General features: G+C 40.3%; 1 protein-coding gene across 1 annotated transcript in view; it reads right to left on the bottom strand.

Moving 5' to 3' along the window:
- ACACA (acetyl-CoA carboxylase alpha) overlaps window positions 1-23777 on the bottom strand; it is a 312028-nt gene that overhangs the window by 179553 nt on the left and 108698 nt on the right. The window contains 3 exon segments of the mRNA XM_070735330.1: window positions 1934-2030; window positions 3818-3961; window positions 16683-16706. Of these exon segments, the coding sequence (XP_070591431.1) occupies window positions 1934-2030; window positions 3818-3961; window positions 16683-16706 (265 nt within the window).

Below are 23777 nucleotides of genomic sequence, written 5' to 3'. Positions count from 1 at the left end.
ATTTCCCCCTCAAGCCCAAAACTGGGACTGTCATCGAACATCTTCATGCCCTGGCATCCAACGCCTGAAAGTTTTTCCAACCCTTAAGTTAACAATGGGCCTTGTGTAATTTTGCACGAGTTAGATTACATTTTTCATGGCTCTGCAACCAATAAGATTCTATCCTCATGAGAAACATGGAATACTATAAATTAAGGCAGTGCATCCTTCATATGCAAATATGGAATCTTTGGAGCTCTCTTTGGTTGTTTTCTTGCAGACGTTTTGTTACCCAACTAGGTAACATCATCAGTGTTAGATTGAAGTTCTGCTTACAAGCCAAATTCTCTTGTTTGCTTGCTTTCTGTAGCATTGGATGTCCATGTATGCTACCAACAGAATATCTGCAGCTTGTCCGGATATACCGAGCTGCATGGCAGGACTTGACAAGATACCAGTGTGGAAATTTAGGAACCAGTGCAGAGAAATAACGAAGACACTTTTGTAGAAAACAGTAGTAAACAGTTTTTACTCTTCAGTCTTAGTCTTCTATTTACAGGAACAAACTATAAGCAGTAAAGCTTACTTACATGCAGACACTAAACCAATCCAGGTTTCTCCCTATCAACATTACAGCTCTAATTTAATAATTAACTCATGCTCAAAACTGCTCCAGTCAGCTAACAATATTACCAACAACAGCAGCAGCCAACAGTGAATAACAGCTAACAATCATTGTAAAGTTGCTTTGCATTTTATAATGCTCTGGCCCAATCAGGTTGCAGTGTACACTCTATGATTCACCATTCGTTACTGTTTAACATCCTTCCTTTAATTATATAGTAACAAACTGGAATATCATGTAGAATTGAGCTAATCCTTGACATAGCTCAAGGTTGAAATGTGGGGTCCTTGGTGGTGCTCTCTGAGCTTGATTGGTTGTTTTCGTGCAGCATTTTATTTCCCAACAAGTGGGTAGTAAAATATGTGCAGGAAAGTACCCAAGCAAGCTCATTGAGCATCAAGGATCCTGTTGTGGTTAGCTCTGGCCCAGCTCCTGCCCCAAGGACTGTGGATGTGGGGGAGACATCCACATGCTGCAGGCGTGTTTTGCCCCCGGTGGAATCTGCTGATGAAGGCTCCTCTGACCAAGAAGACATGAGTGACAGGGAGGAGGAGAGTGGGGCAGACAGCTCAGAAGGAGATCAATTATCTGTCTCCTCCTTGGATTCGGAACAAGAGTTAATGATACAGCCACGCATGCAGAGAGCGATGCATAGGCAGCAACAACTGAGAGATTATTATCAAAGAAAATGAGGCCACCTATGGTTGGGTGGGGCTGGGGTAATTAGTGAGGCTGCTATAAAGAGCAGCCTGTGGGATTGGCCATTGTGGAGGATTATCTGATCGCTGTGTTTCGTGCCTGCCTTGCTGACTTCGACCTTTGTGTGCTGATTTTTCCCTGCTTTGAAACTAAACCAGAGCCAAGTGTGTTTCCCTTTGTGCAAGAAGAAGGACTGTGAATTGCCTCACAGCTGCAAGCTAAGTATCACAGAACTGATAAGGGACTTGTACAAATTACCAGTTTGTTTGGAGACGAGTGCTCTTTGCTATACCAAAAGAGGGCTTAGGTTAAGTGAATTTTCATTATAAAGAACATTGTTTTGAATTTTCAAACGCGTGTGTCTGAAATTTGTACCTGTGAATTTTTGGGAGGAGTCTACCAGAGAGCCCGACAGAACAGATCCTGAATTTCAACCCTGAGTTACAAGCATTCTCTTCAAATGGTACTCAAATGTGTTGATCAAACCCAGAAAGGATGCAGCTGCTTTAATAAACTGCATCAATATGCTTGCACAAACCATTTTCTCCACAGCCCCCTTAATTCACCCCCATCCATTCAACTCAAGAATGAAACCCATTCAACAAATCCAGCCAGAATAGACTACTGTACCTTGTCTTCATCATACAAGGATGGGTGTCCCGATTCTGGAAAGGTAGGACTTGGAGGTGGAGAGTCACAAAAGCATCCCATAATCTCATCAAAAAGTCTGAAGCAGGACAATAAGCAAAAGACCATCATTTCAACACCGAACAGCAATCCAACATTTTAAAATATTCCATTTCATTGCACACATTTCGTCCCACCCATCTCTTCTGGTTTCTCTGGTCCACAATATCCGGCAATATTTCTAAAGTCAAAGTACAATATTGAAAAGTGTAAGAAGTAGGAAGGGAGAGAGGTATTGTTGGTATGGGGCAAAGTTGCTAACATTAACAAGTGTTTCTCAATCTTGGTGGCTTTAAGGACTTGGTTGTGAATGTTCCAACCCTGGAAGTTTTCAAGAATATGTTGGATAACCATCTGAGGTAGAAATATAGAAACATAGAAGACTGACGGCAGAAAAAGACCTCATGGTCCATCTAGCTTCCCAGATTCGCCCACGTATCTACAACACTCTGTGGCCTGCATTGGCTGCCGATCAGTTTCCGGTCACAATTCAAAGTGTTGGTCATGACCTTTAAAGCCCTACATGGCATTGGACCAGAATACCTCTGGAACCGCCTGCTACCGCAAGAATCCCAGCGGCCAATAAGGTTCCACAGAGTTGGTTTTCTCCGGGTCCCATCGACTAAACAATGTCGTCTGGCGAGCCCCAGGGGAAGAGCCTTCTCTGTGGCGGCCCCGGCCCTCTGGAATCAACACACCCCGGAGATTAGAACTGCTCCCACCCTCCTTGTCTTCCGTAAACTACTTAAGACCCACCTATACCGCCAGGCATGGGGGATCTGAGACACCTTTCCCCCAGGCTTATTATAATTTATGTTTGGTATGTATGTGCTGCTTGGTTTTTAATTATGATAGGGTTTTTAGTTTTTTTTAATATTAGATTTGTGCATGTATAATATTGTTTTTATCGTTGTTGTGAGCCGCCCCGAGTCTTCGGAGAGGGGCGGCATACAAATCTAATAAATTATTATTATTAAATTATTATTAGTCTGCCCTTATACTATTTCCTGTATTTTATCTTACAATGGATATATGTTTATCCCAGGCATGTTTAAATTCAGTTACTGTGGATTTACCAACCACGTCTGCTGGAAGTTTGTTCCAAAGATCTACTACTCTTTCAGCAAAATAATATTTTCTCATGTTGCTTTTGATCTTTCCCCCAACTAACTTCAGATTGTGTCCCCTTGTTCTTGTGTTCACTTTCCTATTAAAAACACTTCCCTCCTGGACCTTATTTAACCCTTTAACATATTTAAATGTTTCAATCATGTCCCCCCTTTTCCTTCTGTCCTCCATACTATACAGATGGAGTTCATGAAGTCTTTCCTGATACGTTTTATGCTTAAGACCTTCCACAATTCTTATAGCCCGTCTTTGGACCCGTTCAATTTTGTCAATATCTTTTTGTAGGTGAGGTCTCCAGAACTGAACACAGTATTCCAAATGTGGTCTCACCAGCGCTCTATATAGCGGGATCACAATCTCCCTCTTCCTGCTTGTTATACCTCTAGCTATGCAGCCAAGCATCCTACTTGCTTTTCCTACTGCCCGACCACACTGCTCACCCATTTTGAGACTGTCAGAAATCACTACCCCTAAATCCTTCTCTTCTGAAGTTTTTGCTAGCACAGAACTGCCAATGCAATACTCAGATTGAGGATTCCTTTTCCCCAAGTGCATTATTTTACATTTGGAAATTGTATTAAAGGAAATTATGCAGAGTTTTTGACTAAATAAATATATTACACCACAATATTTATCTCGATTAGAAGCAATGGGAAACAAGCAACCCCATCCCAGTGTTGGTTCTGCCCCGTTGCTTACCGGACGAAGTCTTCAAAGGTTCGGAAGGAGACCATGCCTCCCATGCGCTGGCACGGCGGGGTGAAAGAATTGTCCAGGAGAACGTCGCTCACACTGGCCACGTGGACCATCCCGTAATGGTTAAGGTTAGACGAGAAGGACATTCTAAACAGCAGGTTCAAATCACAGGACGTATTAGGAGACCAGTAGAGGACAGACATGGCACAAAAAGAAGGGGGTTCGGGAGAAACAACAAAAGAGCTCACAAAACTAGTTAGGAGACTCACTTTGGGTGGGGTGTCAGTAAAATAAAAAAAGAGAAAACCCTCACTTGGTTTGGCCTCTAGAAGTTCAAAGAAAGAAGGACACAAAAAGTGGGTAGGAGTGGATTTACGCTTACCATGATGTCGGCACTAGTTTTCCTAAGGCAATCGGCAATTAAATCTGCAGATTTGAAGGTTGGTTGAAGCCCTGTCTTCATCCCACCCACTTCCTCAACTCTGAACTGGGGATGAATTCAAAACAAGGGGGGACTAATTTGTTCCCACCACTTAGGGGTCCAACAGCTGTACTTCCAAACCAAGAGGCCCACCTTAAAAGAATAGCTCCACCAGAATGAGAAGACAATGTGCTTCAATGCATTCATGTGCTGCTCAGTGATCTCTAACATTCTTGGGGGGTAAAAACCTGGGTAGACAGTTGAAGACTTTGGTAACCAGGTTTCAAACACAGCTTTAAGCAGCACTGAAAATGAATTTCAAAGGAGCTTCAGTGGTCACCGAAACTTCAAAATAGATCAAAACAGGAGTGAGAATCATTTGTTTTATACACTGCTCAAAAAAATAAAGGGGACACTTAAACAACACAATATACCTCCAAATAAATCAAACTTCTGTGAAAGCAAACTGTTCACTTAGAAAGCAACACTGATTGACAATCAATTTCACAAGCTGTTTTAGGGTGGAAGGATAGCAATAAATGGACAATCCAGAATTGGTACTGGTACATGGTGGACCACATCCACTTCGAAATTATGGAAATAAGATTAAATAACTTTGATGAAAATAAATTGGAGAAGCTGATGGCACGATGGAATAAGGTGAAAAGTTATATCTTAAGTATAATTTATGACAACAATGTGAAAAATAAATTCCAATCACTTTTTGTATGTAAAGAAATGTAAACCGGAGCTAAGGAAGAAATTGAAACTTATTGCAAATAATTTAACCCCCTAAATGGTGGTGGGGTTTATTGGTGTTGGGCACTTTTTCTTTAAGAATTTTTTTTTTTGTTTGTTTGTTGTAATAAAATTTAATAAAAATATATATTTTTTAAAAATTCACAAGCTGTTGTGCACATTCAACTTTGTGCAGAACTAAGTATTCAATGAGAATATTTCATTCATTCAGATCTAGGATGTGTTATCTGAGTGTTCCCTTTATTTTTTTGAGCAGTATACAGTAGTTATAACTTTCCCATTTTTTAACATGAGAAGGAATTCTGTGAACTAGAACAAGGCATTTTCGGTTTGCCACTTAAGATCCTGAGCAAACATCCCAAAAAGACCAGGAAAAGGATGCCAATCCCTGCATTGTTGTTATCAACACAAGGCACTTGATGAGTTTCTTGGGCCATGCCTACAAGCTGTGGTAACAGCTTGCAAAATGGATAGAGAATTTAAGTCGCTCTCTACAGCTTGTACAAGTGGCTGCGGCTGGTAGAACAAGTCTGCTTCACAGAGTTTGTGGACCACAACAAGCCACCACAACCCTCACACTCCGGGATGATGGTTGCAGCATCTCAAGGTCATTTGATCCCCGTTTGTTGATATTCCCGGTCGACATGCACGGCCAATGAGGGAAGCCAGATTCATGGTTCACGTAATAACTCCAGTGATAAGTAGCAAAAAAAAAGTTGCAAAATTGAGCTCTTTCAACAATCGGTTTGCTTGGCGAAATTCTGGGTACCAATTGTAGCTTTAAGTTGAGGGATACCTGTGCTTCATTTAATAGCAATAGCCCTTAGACTTAATGTACCACTTCACAGTGCTTTACAGCCCTCTCTAAGGGGTTTACAGAGTCAACCTATCGCCCCCAACAATTTGGGCCTTCATTTTACCATACTCGGAAGGATGGAAGGCTGAGTCAACCTTGAGCCTGATGAGATTTGAACTGCCAATTTACAGACAGCTGGCAGTCAGCAGAAGTAGCCTGCACTGTAACCACTGCGCCACCACGGCTCATGATAACCGTCACCTCTGAGTCGTATGACGAACGAGGGTCAAATGAATCCAGCCTATAGTGTGTCAAAATTGGATTTGCACATTTTCAGATTATTTTATGGGTTAGCCTGACATGGTAACCATGGACATATCAAAAGCCCAGGGACATACTCTTAAGAAGAACTATTCTTTCTTAGTAAGGAACACGACTCCAATAAAGAGAATATATGTGGCTCATGGTGGAAATGTAGAACTCTGGATGATCTCTGAGCTTGGTGACCGAGTTTGCAAGTTCCTTGGTGGGAGCTTGCAGGCATCTCCTTACCCAACCAGATGACATCATCAGGATGAGGGAGTGTGGGGTTTGCTGTCTATTTTTATTGTAGTAATTTGCCCTGCAAGTTTTGGTGGGGGTGTAGTTTCCTATTTATTTATTTGTTTGTTTGTTTGTTTATCTATCAAACAATTATAGGGTGATATAATATAAGTCTGCGGAGAGGGGCGGCATACAAATCTAAATAATAAATAAATAAAATAAATAAAATATTAAACATTTGATAAGTAATGATAAAAAGTAGACAATAGGACAGGGACGGTAGGCACAGTGGTGCGCTTATGTACGCCCCTTACAGACCTCTTAGAAAGGAGGAGATATCAATTGTAGATAGTCTAAGGTTAAAGGTTTTGGGGGAAACCATATCTCCATCAAAACTACCAAGGTGATTACTAATACAGGTTACTACCAGTGGAGCTTCTACGTCTGTTTCCTCCCCACCCCACCTTTTCTTTAACAAAAAGGTTAAAGGTTACAGGTTAAAAACAACAATTACAGGAATTGAGTTTGGCCAGCTGAACAGTCACAATTGAAATTATGAACTTTAGTGTTGTATGCAAAGACTCATTTTATTTTATGGGAAGATTCTCCCAATACTTTCCAAGGCTGCTGTAGTGAAGAAGTTTTGAATATATATTTCTATATTTTTTCTATAGCAAAATTGCATGTGTAATTTTCACATCAGAGTACGATTTGTTTCCTTGTTCTCCTCGTTAGAAGATGTGTTCATATATTTTCTATAGCAGGGCGGAAGAGATCCCAACTTTAAAGAAGGAAGAATTTGCTGCTACCTTAGTTTCACTGTTGTTTTAATCATGGTTAATATGTTTGCATGTCATTGTGAATCTGTAATTTTGTTTCTGAGGTTATTTTTTAATTGTCATGAATCGGGAACGTGAGACGGACAGCCATACAAATTGAATCCTGGATAAGATGTTAGGTTAAGTCTTCTAAGGTCTCTGTTATACAGTGGTCCCTCGATTTTCACGGGTTCGAACTTCGCGAAAAATCTATACCACGGTTTTTAAAAAATATTAATTAAAAAATACTTCGCGGGTTTTTCCCCCTATACCACAATTTTTCCCACCCGATGATGTCATCGTCAAACTTTCATCCGCCTTTAATAAATATTTTTTAAATAAACTTTAATAAATAAACATGGTGAGTAATAATCTAAATGGTTGCTAAGGGAATGGGAAATTGTAATTTAGGGGTTTAAAGTGTTAAGGGAAGGCTTATGATACTGTTCATAGCCAAAAATAGTGTATTTACTTCCGCATCTCTACTTCACGGAAATTCAACTTGCGCGGGCGGTCTCGGAACGCATCCCCCGCGAAAATTGAGGGAACACTAACTACCATTCTAGAATTTGAAATTTTCATCAAGATTTTCAAATCACAAGCAAATATTTTAGACTACCCAAATTTAAGGATGGGAAAGAGAGGCTGCTTAGAAACATAGAAACATAGAAGACTGACGGCAGAAAAAGACCCCATGGTCCATCTAGTCTGCCCTTTTACTATTTGCTTTTATTTTCCCTTTTATGTTTAAAACTGAATTTAAACATGCCTGGGATAAACATATATCCATCCTAAGATAAAATACAGAAAATAGTATAAGGGCAGACTAGATGGACCAGGAGGTCTTTTTCTGCCGTCAGACTTCTATGTTTCTATGTAACGCCTTACATATATTTGTGGCACTTAAAAATTATTATCCTAACAAATAGATGAGGACCTCACAATTTCTAAGTTTTGGACCTGTAAAGGCATTCACACTTGTTTTATTAGAATATATTGGGCTGCATTTCGTTAGCTAGGCTATCTATTTATTTTTTAGTTAGTTTGTTTGTTTATTCCTTTTTTAAAAAAAATCTGAGCCAGTCTTTAAAAAGTAAGGAATTTTAATTCCATGAGGCTGGACTTTTCTTTTTTTAGCCTGCAGCCCTCTAGATCAGTGTTTCCCAACCTTGGCAATTTAAAGATATCTGGACTTCAACTCCCAGAATTCCCCAGCCAGGGTTTGCTGGCTGGGGAATTCTGGGAGTTGAAGTCCAAATACCTTCAAGTTGCCAAGGTTGGGAAACACTGCTCTAGATTCTTAAGTCTGCTTTTCCGAAGTAATTTTCACCCGCTGAAATTAAAAGGGAGCGAAATTGGTGACGAGAAAATCTAAGATTCGTGGCTTTCCAGGAAGCTCTTTTAATGAGTGTTGTGAGTGGTCCACATCCGGCTCAGCTGGTCACGGATTTCGAGGACCAGGAGATGGAGGAGTACTGGCATCAGGCCAGTGTTCTTGCCATCTGAGTCCGAGAGTGAGAGTGAAGGGGAGTTAGGGACTGAGGAACCACCAGAGACTGTAGCACCCCCAGTTATGGGATTGAGTGATTCAGAGGACAATGGGGAATTGGAGGAGCAGGACCCCCTGTTAGATGCAAGAGTCAGTAGGACATGGTCTAGACATGATTATCTGAAAAGAAAGGGTTCTTGGCATTAATAGCTCTATGGGACACTTGGCCACACATTGCCAGTATATAAGGGACATTCTAGGAGAAGTGGGCATGGCGAACAACGTTTATCATCATAGCTGTTGGTGAATCGAAGCTAAGAAACCATTCTGCTTTCACAGACTTCTTATTCATGCCAGTTTTTCACGTGCTGCTGATTTTCACTGAACTGTAAGTTTGGTCAAGCTATCAGAGACACTTCAAGAACTGAGGTTTATGACTCTTGGCTTGAAGCCCAGGCCTGCTATCTCCGCTCATTAACCGGGAACGCTGCCAGCATGAGATGTTTTCAAGATAGCTAGTTTCTTGACTGAATTTGTGTTAAAGAATAATATTTTTGCCATGATCAATGTCTGAAGCGTGTGGACAATGGGATTACTCTAAGCAAGAATCCCGGCTTCCATTAGCCCCTTGGCATCTGAAAACTGGTTTCAAGCACTTCATCTGCATTGCAGAACTGTAACTCTTCTAGCGCGTTACATGAAACCCATTTTGCAGATGGAAATGTTGAGGCTGGCTAGGTGAAAACAAACAGAAACAATACCAGTGGAATTTGCTAAACTAACTCCATCAGTAGAAGGCAGAAGTGAAAGTTTCACAAAAGGCTAGATTGGACCATTGGACCAGAGTACCTCCGGAACCGCCTGCTACCGCACAAATCCCAGCGGCCGATAAGGTCCCACAGAGTTGGCCTTCTCCGGGTCCCGTCGACTAAACAATGTTGTCTGGTGGGCCCCAGGGGAAGAGCCTTCTCTGTGGCGGCCCCGGCCCTCTGGAATCAACTCCCCCCGGAGATTAGAACTGCTCCCACCCTCCTTGTCTTACGTAAACTACTTAAGACCCACCTATACCACCAGGCATGGGGGATTTGAGACACCTTTCCCCCAGGCTTATTATAATTTATGTTTGGTATGTATGTGCTGTTTGGTTTTTAATTATGATAGGTTTTTTAGGTTTTTTTTAATATTAGATTTGTGCCAGTATATTGTTTTTATCGTTGTTGTGAGCCGCCCCGAGTCTTCGGAGAAGGGCAGCATACAAATCTAATAAATTATTAATTATTATTACTATTATTAATAATTTGTAATTCATTTTGTGAGTTCAACAATATCAGAACTCTGATTTCTATTACAGCAGGATAACAAATTTTGTGCAGAATTATGGAGCTTTCAAAGTCTGGGGTATCTTACCCCATTTAGTTGTCTCGGCTACTAACTTTCATAATTTTTAATTCTAAATTAATTTCTGTGGACCTCGTTCCATATTTAAGGGTTTCCTAGGTGGCATGTGAACTGCACTAGTGTAGCTATTGTCCATGTCACATTTGAGGTTTTTTTTTCATTTTGCTTCTTTGAATTGGTCATTTTCCTCTGACAAATGATTAAAATAAAAATAGCACAGACTAAAAAAAACCCCAGGAAGGTAGTCTCTCTCCTGTTCCACTGTTTAAAACAAAACCAAAAAACCTCCCCACATACATTGCAGAACAATTTATATCTTGACTATTCCCAAACTATGTTTTTAACAGTCAGGTTATATATTACTCTGGCAGACAGAAGCGGATGATAGACAGATATTAGCATTTGCAAAATGAAGCACGCACACATACACAAAAACACTATACACAGAGAGCTGCTTTTAGTTTCTGAAGATTTAGTCAATTTTCTTTGAACAAAGGCCACGAATATACATCACCACAAACACACAACAACACGTTGAAATATGTTTAGAAATTTCTAATAATGGGTATTGTCCACTGTGCCAGCTGGGCATAACCTTTATGCTGGGTTTTAGCGCCCATATATCAGCATCAACAGAACAGGCTCACAAATGTTCTGCGTTATGCTTTTTTGAAATGCAGGTGGTCCTCGACTTACAACCATTCATTTGAAGTTACAAGAGCACTCAGAGAAGTGACTTATGACCGCTTTTCCACACTTATAACCACTGCAGCATTCCCAGGGCCATGTGATGAAAATTCAGATGCTTGGCAACTGGCATGTACATAGGACAGTTGCACTTGTCCCGGGGTCACATGATCCCCATTTGTAAACCATCCCAGCCTGCTTCTGACAAGCAAAGTCAATGGGGGAAGCCAGACTTGCTTAACAACTGCATGTTTCCGTTACTGCGATGATTCGCTTAACACAATGAAAAAAGCCTCACCCGATGGGGTGTCCAACTCAGTTAACAACTGCCTTGCCTAACAACAGAAAATTGTGGTTGTAAGTTGAGGACTACCTCTTACCCACGTCGGGAATTGGCAAGAGATGGCGTTCAAACAGGTGGGTGGGATGTTATTGTGAGCATTTATCTGAAAGTCATCTAGAGCAGGGGTCTCCAACTGTGGCAACTTTAAGACTTGTGGACTTCAACTCCCAGAGTTCCTCAGCCAGCAAAGCTGGCTGAGGAACTCTGGGAGTTGAAGTCCACAAGTCTTAAAGTTGCCACGGTTGGAGACCTCTGATCTAGAGGTTGTCTTTACACAACGCACCAAACCAGCTCAGTTCCAGGCATAAGAATAGCAGTCACACATCCACGCTAAACTTGGTTAGTGTTAAAATTTGTTCAGGTGGTATGAATGTATGACCCTGTGTTTTGGTAGCCATTCTGTCGGGGCAACACAACCCAGGAGTGACTTTTTGGGGGCTCCTAAGGATATAAATATCATAAAAGAGGGGCTGGTCTGGAATAAAATAGCTTCTTCTATTCCAGGGAAATTTGGACAGTTGGTCAAAAGGGTCAATATGGCAGCCGGGGAAAGCCCCACCCCTTTTAAACAAGGAATGCACCTTAAAGGAGACGGGGTTTCAATCGTGCCACGGCAGCTGCCATCTTGAATTATTTTTTAATCACCCCCTACATAGCATATTTCTTTCTTCAAGCAATGGGTTGGATGAACCCATCACTTCTCCAACAGAGAGCAACTTCCTGGTACTGAGGAACAACTGCTTGATGACTATTGGTGGTCATCATGGAAGGACTCACGAGTCAACATCTAGAAGCCAACTGATGGCTCACCTTGACTTACATCTATGCGTCTCCACATCTCTCTCCCGCAAAATGGCCAGATGAAATGGCTGATTCAACAGTGATTGATACCCTGTACCACTAGAGATCATTCCCAACATCTGGTGAGCATTTCAATTCAGAAGAAGACATTCCATGCACCACGCACCAGCCACTGGTGATAAATTTGACCTATCACCCCAGTAGCCGATTCCTTCCTGATTTGTAGAAAATATATCTTGTTTGTTGGCAAAGGGTCTCCAAACTCGGCAACTTTAAGACTTGTGGACTTCAATTCCAGGGTGGCCAGGGAATTCTGGGAGTTGATTTGGTCTTCCAAACTGGAAATTATATTATCAGGCCGCTGCTTTAACATGGATTAAAGATTGGATAACCTTAGAGAATAAAAGAATATTAAATTTAGAAGGACATGATCTTATGCTGGGCTGGCATGCATTTATATGGTATGACAAGGAAAAAAATCACTCATATTTTAAAAGACACACATTAAGGAAGTATTTACTAGAGGTTTGGAAGGACATAAAGAAAAATCACTTCTTAAATGTCCCAGAATGGATAGCCCCCCTAGAAGCAATAACACATCCAAAATCTATAAAAGACACGAAAATATTTTATAGATATAAAGAATTATTAAATGATCAGATGAAGCTAAAGCCTAGGAATAAACTACAAGAAGAAGGGATAATAATAGATTGGTGGCATTATGCCCAGATTCGATCCAGATACCAGAAGGATATAACTCTTTACACTTTTAATAAAAGTAAGAATTTGTTAAGTCATTTAATTATTAATAATTCAGTAAAAATGATAGGGAAAATATATAAATTTCTTATCGCTCACAAAAATATTGAGCTGACTTTAAAAGATACCATGATAAGATGGTGCAGAAACATAGGTAAGGAAATAGATATTGATACTTGGGAAAAAGTCTGGATTAATAATTGGAAAATGACCAAGTCAGTTTCATTAAAAGAAAACCAAATTAAAATGTTTTATAGATGGCACCTTCCACCAAACAGGATAGCTAAAATGTTTCCTAAAACATCCCCACTGTGTTGGAAATGCAAGAAAGATATAGGAACTTATTACCATCAATGGTGGACATGTAGCAAAGCTAAAACTTATTGGAAGATGATTGAGAAGATATTAAAAGAAATATTAAAATATGACATAGATAACACCCCGGAATTTTACTTATTAGGAATTACTAATCAGACTTATAAGAAGGAAACTTTTTACTTAATCATACACATATTAACTGCGGCTAGAATAATATATGCGCAAAACTGGAAGGGGGAGGAAATCCCCAAGAAAGAAGAAGTTATAGCTAAAATATTAGATTGCGCCGAAATGGATATGATGACAAGACGATTAAACGATCAAGAAGATACAAAATTTTATGAAACATGGAACAACATATACAAATGGTTAGATAAGAAAAAATAAGAGATAGATTTGTTTTTATTTAGGTAATAATAATATTAGATGTATTTGTTGATGATTTTGATATAGTAGTTTACTCACAAGCGATATATTAAAAATTTTGTTTTATGTATGTTTAGTAAATGAGATTTGTTTGAATGTTTGATTAGATGAATATATTACACATAAATAACATATTAAGCATTTTTACTTATAATGTACTAATATTGCATTTAAGATTTGAAAATTTTTTACTAGACTTTTTAACATTTAACAAATGTTTGATTATGTATTCTTTTTTATATTTGAATGTATACTTTCAAAAGAAGCGGGGAAACACATCCCCATTTTATGTTTAATGTTAGTACGTCTGTATGTCTGTTTTATGGAAAAATAATAAAAAAATTGAAAAAAAAAAAAAAAAAAGACTTGTGGACTTCAATTCCAGGGTGGCCAGGGAATTCTGGGAGTTGAAGTCCACAAGTCTTAAAGTTGCCAAGTTTGGAGACTCCTGGTCAAAGGCAAGGGAACTGCCAGACAGCAGGTGGTTGCGTGCATCCATTTGTGTGAAACTAGAACTTTCCCCTGGGTCCTTCAAGAAAATAGTGACATCAATGGATATTACATCACAAACAGAAATTCTAGTCCAAGGGTTCAAATACCTCTACAAAACACCTCTACAAAAAAGCCATCACTTTCTCTACCACAGAGGAAATGATTGAATTCTTGGTTGTGTGGATAAAAGAAACCCCTACCTATAAAAATCTAACAAGCTAAGGGGGGGGTGATAACTTGTCCAGAGCTTGCTCATTTGTGACGTGTGGCATATTTCCTTCTGACATGGGAAGAAGTTCTGTCACGTATTGGACAAAATAAATAAATAAAATGTCGGCCTTCTATCTCTTGCGTCAAATGGTGCAGTGATTACTACTTTAGAGAGAAATAGGCCCGAATATAGAATGAGTCAGTGAGTTCCCGCTTATCTCTACCCGCCCACCGCCCCCCCTCTCCAACCTCTCCAATTTGCCTTGAGCCATATTTGCAAAATTGCATTTAAAGGAAATAAAACAACACTGTTCTGGAAGACGGCTAAGCAAATACATTCTCTTTCCAGTGAGAGACTGTACGTCTTTCCTGACAAATGACTATATAATAATTACGTTCTCAGCCAACCACTTTCCACCCACCCAACCTCCCCGGAAAGCCGTAATGAATCGTTGGCATTTAAAAAAAAAAAAGTTAATTTAAGGCAGAAGAAAGTTATCTCTGCCCAGACATTCAAACTGGAGAGAATACACCCCTCAGCCAAACGGAGTGACTGGTGGAACTTTTAACCAGCGTGGAGGAAACGAAAGTACCGCAAGAAACCATTGACTGGGCCGTCTCCATCCCAAAATCATTTTCATACATGATGGTCTAGAACAGGGTTCTTAATCCGGGTCCACAGATCACTTTGATGTCTATCGATCAAGAGTTTAGGAGTCATCTGACTTTGGTTGGGAAAAGCATTACAACTTTTCCCCCCACTAAATTTAGTTTTCAGCCAGCAACCCATATATAGGCAACTGAATAAGTTATGGCCTCATTTTGTTGCCTGGTCTCCCCAAGTGCTCATTATTACCTTTAATAAATCTCTCTATTTGAAGTAATTTGAGATTATTTACTTTTACTTATGAAATTTTTATGCCACCCATCTCTGGGAGGTCTACAAGTTCTCTTTTAAAAATATTTTTGATAGCCGAATGTGAGAAACTTTGCAGTACGATGTACATCTATGCATTTTATTTCATGCATTTAAATAATTGTCTTGCGATAAGGGTTTCGTAGGTTTCTGCAGACTTTCAAATGGATCTGTAGCCCACAGGGGTTTGAAAAATCCTGCTCTTTTTTGCCGATGGGGAGCATTTATATTTGCTTCCTGCTGCTGTAAAAGGGTGGGTGCTAGTCTTCAAATCCAATTCTTGGTCACGATCCAGTAATAAATGTTATTTCTTTAGGACCTGGAGAATTAAGCACCAGTTCCTTCAGGGAAGTGGATTTCAAATGCTTTTCACTAGCAAAAGGTTTCCACCCCATCCCACCCTTCAAAAACTTTGGAAAACTTTTCTTCCCCTGGGCATTTTGGAAAACTGGAGTTGGCCTTTACCTGAGAGGAGAAGGCCAGGTAAGCGAAGACGCAACATCCCTTTTACTCACAGGTGAGCAAACGCTGACAAGCATATTCTGCTACCTTCCCCCTGAAATACAATTTAGGGTGTAGGCCAGAGGTCTTCGAACTTGGCAACTTTAAGACTTGTGGACTTCAACTCCCAGAATTCCAGCATGGCTGGCTGGAGAATTCTGGGAGTTGAAGTCCACAAGTCTTAAAGTTGCCAAGTTTGGAGACCCCTGGACTGTAGTCAAACGAAAAAGGCTTCTGCATTTCAGAACCTTTCCCAGCTGGCAATTTTGACATTCACTAGTTTGTGATATGGGTCGATGTCCAGAAAACCTGGAGAATCATTATTGTTTTTCTAATTGCAGATAGTCCTCGATTTACAACGGTTCATTTAGTAACCATTCAAAGTTACGACAGAACTTTAAAAAAGGGACACATGATGGTTTTTCTCGCAACTGTTGCTGCGATTACGTGATCACGATTCGGACGCCTGGCAACTGACTCACATTATGATGGTGGCAGAGTCCCAGATCGTGTCATTCCCCCTTTAGCGACCTTCCAACAAGCAAAGTCAGTGGGGAAGAAACATTCACATATGACAACCGTGTTATTAACTTAACAATGTTGGTGATTCACTTAACAACTGTGGCCAGCAAAGTCGTAAAGTGAGGCCGAGCAACTATCCCGCTTAGCAACTGAAATGTTGGGCTCAATTGTGGTCATAATTCGAGGACTATCTGTGCATTTGATTTTATTATTTATTATTTTGGAAAAAACACTTGGAGTAAAGTTACTCAGTCTGCTTTAAGTGAGTGGGCCAGCTGGGGTCCATCTGTGCTACCCAGGGAAAAAGAAAGAGAGAAAGGAAGCCGACTAATTTTTGCTTCAAAATCTGGAACAGGATTTTAAGGCAGGTCGGGTTAAATCTTGAACGCTAGTGAGGTTAGTTTTTGTAGCATGCCAAAAGAAAGGATAAAGAGAAGAACAAACACAGAAACATCCAAAGGGGAACAGAGGAAAACATTAAAAACAAACCCTGAAAATAAGGATTAGAGATTGGTATAGTTTTGAGTAGGAACCCAGATTCCAAATAAATAAATACGGTAAGTTAGGTTGTTAAGAACCCAATTCTTTTAAAAGAAATTGTGTTAAAACTACACATACTTCTGACAACTAGCTACTTTTTTAAAAAGCTAAAAAGGAGAATTACTGTACCTGTTGAGCGTGGGAATGTTCCCTCTGTAATTAAACAACCACAGTTAGTTAAAGATTGGTTAGTGGAAGCCATCATTAAAATGAATAAATCAATATTTTTTTAAAAAAATAATCAGAACTGTCATTCAAGCCAGTGTGCAAAGCAGAAGCTGTAAGAATTACATTTGTAGAGCTGGGAAAAAAATTAAACATATTTATTTTCTGGCAGCATCTATAGGACGTAAGAAAGAAGGGCTTATCCATCAATATCCTGAAACATGGAAAGGAAAATTAAGTCCAAATATGCTTTGGAAAAACATTTTCTTCTTTCTTGACACTTTTTAAACTATGGAGTTCTTCCTCAAGACAATTCCATATAAAATTATACAAAATTAGCTGCATTTAATTCTTTTGAGTAGAAAGTGTTATCAAACTATTCTTTATACCTTTACTACTCTTGTAATTGTATAGCCACTTACTCAGAAATAAGTTATACTGAGATTGAGGGGGAAACACTACCAAACTATGGGACACATTTTTTGACATTTAATGGAAAACAGAATTAACTGAAAACCAACTTTTGAAGATGGGTGGCAAGGCATTAAGGCATTGTAACTCTTTTGTAAGATTCTTGATACAGCACAAAGTGTGTTATGGAAATAATAGGACCATTGTCTCTATTGAGTCCTCTGTTTGTTGGCCAAGGTCACCAAATTTCAGGGTTCTGATTAAAGCAAATTTAACTTTCTGTGCCATTTTTAGATCTAATTCCTCTTCGTTATCTCCGTGTTAAATTATATTTCATCCAAAGAGAGCAACTATCTAGATCGGGGTGTCAAACTCAAGGTCTGAGGGCTAGCTCTCTACATGGGGCTACCTTTGAAAAGTGTTCGGAAACTTCAGATCGTGCAGAATGCAGCTGCGAGAGCAATTATGGGCTTCTCTAAGTATCCCCATATTACTCCAACACTCCGCAGTCTGCATTGGTTGCCGATCAGTTTCCGGTCACAATTCAAGTGTTGGTTATGACCTATAAAGCCCTTCATGGCACCGGACCAGAATACCTCCGGGACCGCCTTCTGCCGCACGAATCCCAGCGACCGGTTCGGTCCCACAGAGTTGGCCTTCTCCGGGTCCCGTCGACTAAACAATGTCGTCTGGCGGGACCCAGGGGAAGAGCCTTCTCTGTGGCGGCTCCGACCCTCTGGAACCAACTCCCCCCTGAGATTAGGATTGCCCCCACCCTCCTTGCCTTTCGCAAACTCCTTAAAACCCATCTCTGCCGTCAGGCATGGGGGAACTGAAACATCTCCCCCTTGCCCATGTTGTTCTGGTGTTGGATTGATTGTGTGCTTGTTTTTTAATATTCTGGGGTTGTTTTTTATGTATTTTTAGCTTAAAATTGTAATTGGATTGGTGGGTATTGGATTTGTTACTATGTATTGTTTTATTTATTTTTATTTATTTTATTTATTTTATTCTTTGTCCAATATACAATACATATGGAAGAGAGTAGGCATTAAGTAATATATATAAAGATAGAAGGAAAAAGAGGATATATATGATATAAGAAATAAGGAGAGAATATATATGATATATGTATGTATATATATGTAGATAGATAGATATATGTAGATAGATAGATAGATAGATAGATAGATAGATAGATAGATAGATAGATAGATAGATAGATAGATAAGGTAAGAGAAGACAATTGGACAGGGGACGATAGGCACATCAGTGCACTTATATACGCCCCTTACTGGCCTCTTAGGAACCTGGAGAGGTCAATTGTGGAGAGTTTAAGGGAGAAATGTTGGGGGTTGGGAGTTGACACTATTGAGTCCGGTAATGAGTTCCACGCTTCGACAACTCGATTGTTGAAGTCGTATTTTTTACAGTCAAGTTTGGAGCGGTTAATATTAAGTTTGAATCTGTTGAGTGCTCTTGTGTTGTTGCGGTTGAAGCTGAAGTAGTCGTTGACCGGAAGGACGTTGCAGCATATGATCTTGTGGGCAATACTTAAATCATGTTTTAAGCGCCGCAGTTCTAGGCTTTCTAGACCCAGGATAGTTAGTCTGTTTTCGTAGGGTATTCTGTTTCGAGTGGAGGAGTGAAGGGCTCTTCTGGTGAAATATCTTTGGACGTTTTCGAGAGTGTTGATGTCTGAGATGTGGTGTGGGTTCCAGACAGATGAGCTGTATTCGAGAATGGGTCTGGCATAGGTTTTGTAGGCTCTAGTCAGTAGTGTGAGGTTGCCAGAGCAGAAGCTACGTAGAATCAAGTTAACAACTCTGGAAGCCTTTTTGGCGATATTGTTGCAGTGGGCTTTAGCACTTAGGTCTTTTGATATTAGTATTCCAAGGTCTTTTACTGAGTGTGGGTTGGCTGCTAGAATTTGTTTATTCAGTTCATATGTGAGGTTTGGATTCTTTTTGCCGATGTGGAGGGTAGAGCATTTGTTGGTTGATATTTGGAGTTGCCAAGTGTTAGACCAATCTGAAACAAAGTCAAGGTCTTTTTGGAGAGTGAGTGTGTTGTCAGTGGTGTTGAAAAGTTTCACATCGTCAGCAAAAAGCACACAGTTGCTTGCAATATTATCACAGAGGTCATTGATTTTGTCATTGTTGTGAGTCGCCCCGAGTCTGCGGAGAGGAGCGGCATATAAATCCAATAAATCTAATCCAATCTAATCTAGATATGGCCGGCAGGGTGCTTAGATCTGCCCCACAGGGTCAGCCTGGAAACAGCGAAGGACTGGCCCCACGGTGCCTTCGCCAGCAAAAACGGAGTTCGGGAAAGCCTACACACAACCTCCCTGAGCTCCGTTTTCACTGGCTGTGGGCTGCAGGAGGCCGTCACAGTTGAAAACAGATGTTAAGATGGCTACACCCATTGGCCACGCATCCTTGAGGTCAAATGCTACCCTAATGCGGTCCTCAATGAAATCGAGTTTGACACCAGTGATCTAGATATAATATGTATTCTTGTTGGAAGAGGAGTGACAGAATCTGGAGCGGGAGTCAAACAAGGAATCAGCCTAGAGTCTCTACACAGTCACAAACGGACTCAGTTCAACCCCTCTTGAATTCTGTTAACCATTACCTAGCGGCAACCATAGTGTTAACCATTCGTTGACTAGCTTCCTGTGGATACATAGGAGCAATGAATCAGTTTGATTGTAATTTAGCCTGTAGACTTTGCCTTTCACTCCTGAAGTTGCAATGGACATCACTTAGAAACGAATATCAGACTATAGCGAGTTTCATATACCATATTAAAATAAAAAATAAAATAAAAATCATTATCATAAAAGAAAAAGGGCGGCATCATTCCCGTAGCCCACTACTTAATCCCACTGCCAGATACATTATTTAATTATATTCATTTTTTCAGCCAGGGTGAACAGAAGCAAGTCAGGAGGTCAAATTTTATTACTTACCAGTCCCAATCAATTGATAAATATTATAGAGAATTTGCTGCAAAACTGCTTTTCAAAAGGCAACTGATTTCTTTACTTTTTCCTTGAAAATGTATACCTGTATATTGCACGAATCAAAAAGGGGGCTCTGAAAATATCTACAGACCCCTCACATCCTGGGTCTAATTTGTATCAACTTCTACCCTAAAAATGACACCATAGCACATTGATGGTGAACCTATGGCACTCATGCCACAGGTGGCACACACAGGCATCTGTGCAGGCACGTGAGCCATTGCCCAGCTCGGCTACCCCGTTCATGTGCGCACCCCCCCCCCACCGACCAGCTGATATTTGGGTATCTGCCTTGCATACGTAGGGCAGGGTGCATGGGGTGCAAACATGCATGGGGGGGGGGTTTCACACACACATGTGTGGGGTCGGGAACAGCACTCTGGGGCGAATTGTGCTTCCCACTATGGCCCATTTTTGATCCCAGGAGGCTGTACGGAGGCCTGCTAGGCCCAAAACAGGATGGGGTGGGTTTGGTGAGTGCAGAGGGGTCATGCACACATGCATGGAGGGTCACAGGGGTCTCTGGCGCATGTGCAGGGGGTGCAGGGGGCATCTTGTGCACATTGCATTATGGGTGCTGCTGTTGCTTTGTTGCTATAACTTTGTTGCTTATCTTTCAAATTAATATTGTTTTATTTAGTTTCCTGGTTGGTTGGTTGCTTATTTAGTATCCTATGACTACCACTAATTGTTGTATCTTATAATTTATTATGAATGTATTTTTATGATGACTGTGATCATGATTTTTCACTTATACTTTTTATGTATACTGAGCATATGAACTGAAGGCAAATTCCTTGTGTGCCTGATCACACTAGGACAAGAAAGAATTGAGTTCTATTTCTAGTATTTCTATTATATCTATTATTTCTGTTCCTATTCATAGAAACATAGAAGATTGATGGCAGAAAAAGACCTCCTGGTCCATCTAGTCTGCCCTTATACTATTTCCTGTATTTTATCTTAGGATGGATCTATGTTTATCCCAGGCATGTTTAAATTCAGCTACTGTGAATTTACCAACCACGCCTGCTAGAAGTTTGTTCCGAGCCTCTACTACTCTTTTAGTAAAATAATATTTTCTCACGTGATTTCTAATCTTTCCCCCAACTAACCTCAGATTGTGTCCCCTTGTTCTTGTGTTCACTTTCCTATTAAAAACACTTCCCTCCTGAACCTTATTTAACCCTTTAACATATTTAAATGTTTCAATCATGTCCCCCCTTTCCCTTTTGTCCTCCAAACTATACAGATTCCTATTCTATTCTATTCTATTCTATTCTATTCCATTCCGGAGAGGGGCGGCATACAAATCTAAATAATAATAATAATAATAATAATAATAATAATAATAATAATAATAATAATTCCATTCCATTCTTAGTTTCACTTCTCATCCAAGAAATTCTTCCGTTCTGGATGAGAAGCTTTTGGATGAGAACCAAATATTGTCAAGGAAAAAATTCAAGAAAGTTGAGTTTCTTTTTGAAAAGCTTCTTCGGGGCCAAAAATGATTGAGAATCTCCATGGACATTTGCTGAAGGGAACTGATACTCAGCAAATTTAAATCTGGGTACAATTCTGGAATTTGGCCCCCATCTTAAAATGTGTTATACAGATAAAATTGTCCCTAGATAGGAATCAGCAACTGGTGGCTGGCTAAGTAGCATTAAGCAAAGCGGAGAGCTATAAATAGATTGATTGATAGATCAATAGATTGATTTTTATGTTTCTATGATTGACTGAACTGATTGATCCAAAGTTGAACATCTTCATCCCTAATTAGGAAAAAAAAAACCTGTACTTCAGCTTTTCACTGCAGCCCTACACATATCAGACAGATGTTGTCTTTAGTTTGATGCACATTTATATTAAATAGCGAAACTATTTCTCCTTTGCTATAATTTACAGGTCTTAAGAATGGGCTTAGGTTTGGCTAAACTGTGATTGCATATATTGTATTATCAATCGCCACATACAAAAAAGAATAAAATGGAAGATGATGGGAACATTCGTTCAGGGGGGGAAAAGCTCAACTGGAGCTCAGCTTAAATTCTTCTAAATTTAACTGGTTATTTCACAGGTTCTTTCAGGAATAGGGGCAGGAGAAATAAATAATTCACTGGGCACAGGGACCGACATTGCATTTTTCACCTCCAGTTCATGATTAGGAAAGGCAGAAGATACATTATTAAACTTCTCTCTCTCTCTCTCTCTTCCTCTCTTCCCCCCTCTTTCTCTCCCTCTTCCTTCCCCTTTCTTTTCTTTTCTTCTTATTTCTCTTCCTCTCTTCCCCTTTTTCCTCTCTATTTTCCTCCCTCTCTTTTTCTTCCTTCCCTTCTTTCTTTCTGTCTCTCCCTCTCTCTCTCCCCTCTCTCTCTCTTCCCCTCTTTCTTCCCCTCGATCTCTTTCTTCCTTTTTTCTCTTTTCCTTTCTAACCTTCTTGCCTCTCTCTTTCTCTCCCTCTCCCTCTCTCTTCCCCTTTCTTTTCTTCTTATTTCTCTTCCTCTCTTCCCCTTTTTCCTCTCTATTTTTCTCCCTCTTTCTCTCCCCTTCCTTTCTCTCCCCCTTTCTTTTTTCCCTTCTCCTCTTTCTTTCTGTCTCTCCCTCTCTCTCCCTTCCCCTCTTTCTTCCCCTCGATCTCTTTCTTCCTTTTTTCTCTTTTCCTTTCTAACTTTCTCTTCTTGCCTCTCTCTTTCTCTCCCTCTCTCTCTCTGTGTTTGTATGTGTCTGTCTCCGTCTGTAAAGTAGGATTCCTAGGGTGCACATTGATATAACATTTTACCTAGAATTAAGTTCTACCGTCCTTACATCTCAATAAACACCTCTGTTCATTGATTTGTTTGTTTAAATTTGGATGGTGAGCAGCGATAGTAGAAAAGCAACCATTTTTGCTTTCTTTTTTGCGATTCCACACGGCAGAATATTCCCGAAACTTTTCTTGAAGCGCTCTCACATATGTATACAGGTGGTCTTTGATTTACAACACTTCATTTAGTGACAGTTCAAAGTCACAACAGCCAGTATTGGATTCCTACTGGTACGCTTGACGCCATTGCACCAGTAGCGAAAATGGAGCTGCGTGTGCATCTCCGTGTGACTGGCAGGTGGGCATGCAGGCCCATGTGAGATTTGGCTTCTGCGCATGCCCAGGAAGGATGCTTTCGCACATGAGATTTCTCTGATTTTCGGTGGTTTTTTGCTTCCGCGCAGCAAAAAAATGCCAAAAATATGCAAAATTTCACGCATGCAGAAGCCAAATCTCATATGGGTGGGCACACTCGCCCGCCAGTCACCCAGAACTGTGCGCGCAACCACATCAGTAGCGGCAGCAATGAGGAATCCCTGCCTGACAATGACACAGAAAAAAGTGATAGGGCCATTTTTTCATTGCAGCATCCCCATGGTCACATGATAAAATTTGGACCTTTGGCAACGGACTCGTATTTATGACGGTTGCAGCCAGGGAAGGGCTACCAAAATTTTTACTACCACATTGTCGGTGTGGCTTATGCAGGACGCCCTGCATTTTCTTTCAACCTCATTCAGTGCAAATTCAATGCTCTGGGGTGGCGCTCCATTTTTGCTACCCCACTGTGTTCCCCCCTGTTCAGCCGGCT

Source organism: Erythrolamprus reginae, chromosome 1 (genome assembly GCF_031021105.1).
Source record: "Erythrolamprus reginae isolate rEryReg1 chromosome 1, rEryReg1.hap1, whole genome shotgun sequence".
Classification (NCBI taxonomy): domain Eukaryota; kingdom Metazoa; phylum Chordata; class Lepidosauria; order Squamata; family Dipsadidae; genus Erythrolamprus; species Erythrolamprus reginae.
This window is presented reverse-complemented; position numbering and strand designations above follow the sequence as displayed.